Here is a 7,944-nt window from a genome sequence, read left to right as displayed (position 1 = left end):
AGGGTGTGTGGCAGCCAGATGGCTGTGTGTCTTGTGAGCTTGTTTGTGTCTGTGTGTCGCTCGTGCGTGTCGTCATCATCTGTCCAGCGTCCACCCATACCGCGTTGGTGTCCAGTCCGAGCCTGGCTGTTCTTCACCTTACTACCTACCTACCTGCTGTGCTGCAAAAAAAAGAATTTGAAAAAAGAATTTAAACAAAAGAGTCTCTCTCACAGTATACAGGCTCGACACAGGTGCGAACTGGCGCGTGCTAGTGCTATCACCGGCACACCAAAAAAATTTTTTTACTCTCTCGTCTAGCCGTGTGTGCTGGCGTCCGGGTCCCAGCGGGTTTTCACGTAACAAGTACACACGACACCGGGTACGGGACTGGCACTACAAAGGACACAGCAGACGGCCCCCTCAGGGGCCATCGTCATCGAACAAGTCGATCTCTGCACGATTTAGCCCTCCCGAGCCGTAATCCTCCCCAAATGGAGCGAGCTCCGCGCGCTCCTCGCGCTCCTCCTTGGCGCGCCCCTTCGCCGCCCGCCGGCGGCGGTGGTTCGCGTCCGCCTCTCCCACGCCTTCCTCCGCCTTGAGGAATTTGAGCCTCCATGGCTCCTGCTTAAGCAGGAGCGCCTCGACAGCCGCAAGAGCAGCGTCGCAAGCCGCCTCCCGAGAGAGGCCGTCCGCGAGCGCCGCCGCATGCGCCGCCAACCCAGCCGCCTTTCGCGCCTCAAAGTTGGCATCCCCGTACTCCTCGATGTCCAGCCACCACTTATCGTCCCACTTTTCACCGGTGTCGTGGGAAAAAAAAGAACATAAACAGCGAAGCGGGGTTGAAAAACAAGAACCGAAAAGAACAAGGAAAAGAAATCGTGGGCGGGGGGGCTGTAACCCCAAAGGGGTGCGTGTGTAAAGAACATATGGAGCGAGGAGCGGGGCGGCGCGAGCGGCGGCGCGCACGGCTGTGCTGCAATCGTGTGTTTGGCGTCATGTTGTGCATCGCAGCTGCGTATTCTCGTATTATCTTCGAGTAAGGTATTGCGTGGGGACGGTGCGTATTCTCGTATCACTAGCTCCGAGTAGAGGGGGCGTTCCGCAGCTAGGGGAAACCCGGAGCGCAGAACTAACCCTCGGAGACCCGTGTTATGGCCCTGCGACCGCGCACCCCCGGGGCTAGGGCTCTCTTGCCCGTAACCCGATGCCGAGCGTCCGGCCAACTGGGTGCGCTTCTCAGCTCCCCGGTCCTGGGCGTGAGGTTAATGACTGCACTCCAAGTTAGGGGGTGCACACCACCGACGGGCGCCGCCTTTTTGGGCGGCGTATAATGGTGGCCCTGCTCATCCTACTGCCATGGAGCTCGGTGCCACGGCCGGTCCTCGACTCCGCTGCCAGTCGATCGGGCCCGTGCGACTTGCTCGGGGTCAATCGCAGCGCGGACATGAACCGTCCTCCCCATGCTGTGGCACAGGTGAAATTCTGCGTGTTTCAGCGAGGACCAAATGCCCTCACTTCATCCTGCCCAAGAGTCGCGCTACACGTGGGCTGCTGGCCGGCGGTCACGATCCCACACGATGGTGGCCTCATGTCACGGCGATCTGCTGAGGAAGGAGATCCTAGCCGACGCGGCGCAGCTCGAGGCCACCACACTGGTCAAACTATTAGCCTCATAATGAGGAAAAGGCTAATAGCGATTTCAAATAGTGCTACTATTAGCTCAGAGGGGCTAATAGCTGAGCTTCATAACGTCTGGAGCTATTAGAACACCACTATGAGATGGGCTAATAGCGACTATTAGGGCGCTATTAGGGCACTATGAGAGCCGAATAGTGGCCCTAATAGTGCCCTAATAGTGCGGTACCCGCGCGACGCGCACTACGCGCGGCGCGGCAAGAGCGATGGCGCCGACTCTCTAGGAGACGGGCTTCCATGAGGCAACCACGGCGAACGAGAAGGTCACCGTGGAGTCGTTGAACTTGACCGTGGTGACGTCAGGCTTGGTGGTGCTCTTCATCACCTTGACGCACCAGCCGCCGGCGGAGACGCCGGGCCACAGCGAGGGCGGCGCGAGCAGGAAGCTATGATGTAACATACTTCCGGGCCGGTGTGCGGGGAGCGAACCTTAACGACCGCCCAGAAGCTTTCTGAGCGAACCAATCGGGCCAGGATCATCAGTATATGTCCCCTGCACAACATCGTGGGCGTTTGAGCGGTATTTGAGGAGCACCGCGACTCTGAAGTTCGGCCGGGTGGTCTGCAGACCCCCCCCCCGGAGCAGCAGAGGCTCCGTGGGGTCGAAAAGTCGACGCTGGGAGTCGCACTCGTCAAACCGTCGCAACACCACGCGGTCCGCACGTACCTCCCACATCCCCTCCACCGCTGAGAAGGCGCAGATCGACCGCCGGGCCGCGTAGTCGTCGTTAAGGAGCGGTTTTTGGAGCCGTACGAAGAGGTCCCAGACGGGCGAACATGCGGTTTTTCGACGACCACACGCGATGTGGTATCTGGTTTTTGCTAAAAACGGGCCGCCTAGTGCAGCATCACTAGTACAACACGCAACTACACTGAGGGCTCCACACTAGCCGGTATAGGCGAGCCCCGGCGGCCTCACCGTCGCCGCTCGCGGCGGAGCCGACGGCGGAGCCACGGGTCGGTGCGACCTTTTGGGGGCCCATGAGCTCGCCGGGACGTCACCGATGGCTCGGCGCGCCTCTTCCCGCCAGCGCGGGGCGGCCCACCTACAGGAGCGAGGGGGAGGTGGTCGTGCGCTCACTTTGGCGGTCGCGCGCGAGGTGAATACTGGGTGTGAGGCGCGCAGGAGGCGATAGTGGGCGCGCCGGCGGTCGAGCCACCGAAGAAGTCGACGTGGCGCAGCTCCGCGCCGGCGGGCACGACCGAGCAGATGCTGTCGGCGGCGGTCACGCGACGAGGGAGAGCCGCAGGAGCCCTCTGAGAGCCAGGCGCCGAAAAGCGACGTGAGTGGCGGCCGCGATCAGCCACCTGTGGGCGGTCAGCGGGGTGACGCCACGCCTCAGCGAGCTGGATCCGGGAAGTGCAAGGGGTCGCGCGGGCCCTGTCTGCAGCAGCAGTGCTAACTAGAACGACAAAATTCCGGATGGACCGGAGAGTGTCTACATTCTCGAGGCACCGTTCTCGGCCCGGCTGGCAAGCTGGCTGGTGGTCGCGCGCGGCGCGTCAGCGCCACTCCGACTGGTCGGGCACCTCGGCTGGGTCCATCAGCAAGAGGCCCGCGCCGTCGGGCGGCCCCGGGAGCGCATGATGCCCCTCCGAGAGGCGCTGACGCCCCGCCGAGATCGCGCTGGTTTGGCACGAAAAACACGAGGGCCCAAGGGGGGGGGTCAAGTATGTTACATCATAAAGCTGGTCGTGCGGTCCGCACGAGCGCGGGTGTTGCCTGCGCAACAGGGGCACGGGGACGAGCGTCAGCCCGGCAGCTTGCGGCGGCGCGCGCGCGCGGCGACGGTGCGCACGGCTTGGGAGAGCAGGGAGAGAGAGAGAGAGATAAGGCCGCTGCCGCCGCAGAACGCAGGATGTGGCTGCGTGCGGGGCGCGGCGGGCGCGGGCGCGCGCTCGGACCTTGCAATTTCAAACTGCGCACGCCCTGATCACGAACAGGATGCGGGCGGCGCAGAGATCTGCTGCCGCCCGGACCGCCGCCCGGGGATGACCCAGGACCTCGCCGGCGCTGCGCCGGCGAGGGGCCGAAGCCCGGCGGTTGATCACGTTCTCCACACCCGCGCGCGCTGTGCGGTCGCCGTTCCGCCTCACATGCCTGCGGACAGCGTTAGCTCCGAGAGGTTTGGTCGGTGTGGAGCGGAGCCCGTATTGTACGAGTAGGCCTGTCGATCGCGACGGCCTTGGTTCCCACCTCCCGGCCACCTGCAGCCCGCTCGCAGGTAGCCATCCGATAAGCCATTCACAGCGACAGCTGTGACGGCGCCTCACGTGCTCGGCTTTCACAAAGTCGATCGCCGATCTCCTTGCTCGCGAGCGATGCACGCTGCCCCGCTGCGTTTGCTCGCTCGCTCACACTGCACGATTCGCCCCTCCCGCCACACCCTGCGAACCGTAGGTGGTTGGGCAGGCCCCTTCGGGGCCTAGCATGCATAGCCGGCGCGCTGCCTGCAGCCGGCCCACGCCGCGAAGAGCCCGATCGCCCGCGCCCCAGCCCCGCCAGCCCGCGCGACCTCGTTGCCTCAGCGATCTGCCGAATTGCGAGCACGATGCGATCTCACCATGTGACTGATACATGGTTAGAGGCGCTAGCCTCCGCTGCGGATGGCGTGTGCGACACGACTGCGCCCGTGGCGGGTGGCAGTACGTGTGACACCATGTGAGTGATACATGGGCCAGACATGTTGTGTGTAACACCATGTGAGTGATACATGGGCCAGCGGCGTCTGCCACCGCTGCCGAGCGGCAAGTCCAATACACGGCTGTGTGCCCGTTGCGGGTGTAAAAGCGTGTGACACCGTGTGTATGATGCACGGTCTAACTGCGTTAGCCACCGCTGCCGAGCGGCAAGTGCGACACACCCGGCCCGTTGCGGGCGGCGGCTGAGAGCCATTGCGCGCACAGCTCGACTTGTGCCGCTGCATGGCTATAGCGAGATGCCAATCTCTCGCTCAAGAGATGAGACAATCTCCCTGCCGAGCTCGTTCACACCGCGTGTTCACAGCTCGACTTGTGCCGCTGCATGGCACTATAGCGAGATGCTAATCTCTCGCTCAAGAGATGAGACAATCTCCCCGCCGAGCTCGTGCACACCGCGTGTTCACAGCTCGACTTGTGCCGCTGCATGGCACTATAGCGAGATGCTAATCTCTCGCTCAAGAGATGAGACAATCTCCCCGCCGAGCTCGTTCACACCGCGTGTTCACAGCTCGACTTGTGCCGCTGCATGGCACTATAGCGAGATGCTAATCTCTCGCTCAAGAGATGAGACAATCTCCCCGCCGAGCTCGTTCACACCGCGTGTTCACAGCTCGACTTGTGCCGCTGCATGGCACTATAGCGAGATGCTAATCTCTCGCTCAAGAGATGAGACAATCTCCCTGCCGAGCTCGTTCACACCGCGTGTTCACAGCTCGACTTGTGCCGCTGCATGGCACTATAGCGAGATGCTAATCTCTCGCTCAAGAGATGAGACAATCTCCCCGCCGAGCTCGTTCACACCGCGTGTTCACAGCTCGACTTGTGCCGCTGCATGGCACTATAGCGAGATGCTAATCTCTCGCTCAAGAGATGAGACAATCTCCCTGCCGACGACGACCGCTCGCACGCTGCGACACCTCCCGGGGATAAGGCATAGGAGCGCTTCTACGAAGCAATCTGTCGCCTCCAGGCCACTCTGCGGTAGCACACACACGTGCGTGAACACGATGCGCACCCGAATGCACCACTCCTATCCTTCCGGGCGGAAAGTGGTGCGGTGTGCGTGAACACGATGCGCACGTTAGCACAGCAACCGTAGCTAACAGACAGCGACAATTGCGTAGCGACTAGACAGCAGCTTCAATAGCAACAGCAGTAGCGAGAGCAACAGCAGCAGCAGCAGCAGCAGACGAGAGCTACCCTTCGCTTGCATTCGAGTACACTAGTGACTCGCACTAGTTCGCTCCCTAGGACGAGCGACTCGCGCACGCCAGGGAGAACAATACCGACGGGTGGTGAGGAGGGCGGAGAGCCGGCGGGCGCGGTGTGCGCGGTCGCCACGCGCTGGTGGTGTGCGCGCGGTCGCCGCGCGCTGGTGGGCGACAGGTCACCGAGGCGAGCGGGGAGCGAGCGAGGAGCACACTGGCCAGTGTGTGCTGTGCGCGACTCTCAAATCGCCAAGTCAAACAAGAAAAACACCTAGCGAGCTTCGTCGACAACAAACCCTGCAGTGGTCGGCATCAGCGCGCCGGGCGCGGCAGGTCGTGCTGCGCTTCGAAAAGCCGCCGGCCTTCCTCTCGCATCGTCTCGTCCAGCTGCGCCTTGACCGATGGCAGCGCAAGGCTTCTCGCCGGATCCGCGATCACCGTGGATGGACGCCAAGAAGACCAGCGCTGCGCCGCACGCCGCCAAACCACCACGCTGGCGCCAGCTCGCAGAGGGTTTCTCGCTGCACGCCAGATGGTCAGCGGGCGCCGATGGCGGCATGGGCGCGACGAGCTCCGTGGCCGGCATGTCGCTATGAGGCCCAGCTATTAGGCCGCGCCGTGAAGCATGCGGCATGAATCGCGAAATCGCTAAGTGCGCATTATGAGGGTCCATTATTAGGACATCGGCTATTAGCACACCTAATAATTGCACTATTAGCCCCTCTGAGCTAATAGTAGCACTATTTGAAATCGCTATTAGCCTTTTCCTCATTATGAGGCTAATAGTTTGACCAGTGCAGCAGCATCTGCACCACCAAAGCCAGGCCACACACTCCACGCTGGCCCACAGAGTCCCACTCTAGGGTGCCCACAGGACCAAAAAAAGAAAGGAAAAAAGAAATGGGGCACTCCCGATCGCAGCACTTCATGTTGGATAGTCGAGATATTGAGAGTGTGACTAGGAGGGCGGGACGCTGGGGATTCTCAAAGGTATACCCTTGGAATGGCCGGATCCAGCCTTAAAAGTACGAGATCGCGCGCGCTTCGCGCACAGCACCGCCTGTTCTCCGCGGCTGTGTGACGACGCGTGCCGTGTGCCAGCAGAGTTGGGCGCGCGCGGCGCGACGGCGCCCGCGAGGGAAGGCGCGGGTGCAGCGGCCGCCGGCGGCCGTACCGCTCGCCAGCCAGCGCAGCAGCGGCCAGCGCAGCGGCCGCCGGCGCAGCAGCCAGAGCAGCCGGTGCGCGCCTTGCGAGGCGAGTACTGCCGCCCGGCAGCCTTGAGGCGGCCGGGCGGCAGTACTCGTTCGAACTTTGCGAGCCGTGCGCGCGCCGAGGCGCCCGCGGCGCGCGCCCGCCCGGCTGCCAGTAGGAGGCGGCGCAATATGGCCTATAGTACAGCCCTTAGGAGGAGGAAGAGGCTGGCTGGCAGTGCTGTATGCCGCCGAGGGGCAGTTTTGGGGTGCTGTCACGGGCCCAGGGGGCTGCAGAAGGTGTCCGCAGCCGGGACAACCCGCCCCCCCAGTCGAGGCCGGTCGAAGCCCACTTGACCACAGCCATGAGGAGTCCTCTTGGTGCTCCTGGCGGCCGTTGGAATGGCGAGCGCGCGCCGAGGGGGGGGGGGGGGGGGTCTTGCTTGCTCCACACCGAGCGCCATCGGTCCGGACCGGCGTGGTCACCGAGGGTCGGCTTGCACAAGGTCTGTGCCGCGGGCGCTCGGCGCCACGTGCAGTGTCACGCTCGTGCTCGCGCGTGACAAACCGGGGAACCCTCGTTTCCTATGTACTCGGTCCCCCAACGGAAGAGGCCTCGCTCCTATTGGAACAATCCAACATCAGATTTGCCTCGTGCGTCCCTTTTTGAGCCGGAAAGCTATTTTCTTTTGGGTCCTGTGGGCACCCTAAGGATGGAGGTGCCGAACTGGATGGGGGTCAGCCAGGGAGGCTGTTGTGGCGCACCGGACCGCCCCCCAGCACCGTGCCCCACCCAACTGCATCCATGGGAGTCACAAACGGTGCTGCACTCGCGGCTGCAAGCACTCACGACACTCAAACCCACCACCTGCCTCCTACCCTGTACGAGGAGCCATTTCACCCGTGCAACATCTGCACAGGTGTACCGCCGACGCTCAAGCGCCCGGCCCCTACTAGAGTAGTCTTGGGGGACCCACAAACGACCAATACATCCACTCGGGGCTGCAGCATGTGTCCGGGGGGGGCATCCCCGTGAAGCAGTCAGCAGGTGCCGGACACGGCGTTGGCCGTCTTGGACCGAGATCAGGGCGCAACTGCCTACCTCGTGGGGCTGAAGGACCGTCATGGGGTCGGCTTTGATGCTGCCAATCAGTCGGGTCGATAGT

At 62.9% G+C, this 7,944-nt stretch overlaps 1 protein-coding gene across 1 annotated transcript; it reads right to left on the bottom strand.

Annotated features, from left to right (window-relative positions):
- Window positions 1-402: 402 nt before the first annotated feature.
- On the bottom strand, window positions 403-2,077 carry EMIHUDRAFT_109127 (hypothetical protein; the record flags this gene model as incomplete). Its single annotated transcript, XM_005791273.1, has 2 exons — window positions 403-771; window positions 1,946-2,077. The coding sequence occupies 2 exons, from the start codon at window positions 2,075-2,077 to the stop codon at window positions 403-405; spliced, it is 501 nt and encodes a 166-aa protein (XP_005791330.1).
- Between the last annotated feature and the right edge of the window lie 5,867 nt (window positions 2,078-7,944).

This window comes from Emiliania huxleyi (assembly GCF_000372725.1).
Source record: "Emiliania huxleyi CCMP1516 unplaced genomic scaffold EMIHUscaffold_114, whole genome shotgun sequence".
Classification (NCBI taxonomy): domain Eukaryota; phylum Haptophyta; order Isochrysidales; family Noelaerhabdaceae; genus Emiliania; species Emiliania huxleyi.
Note: the sequence above shows the minus strand (reverse complement) of the source record. Positions and strands in the feature narration are given on the sequence as shown.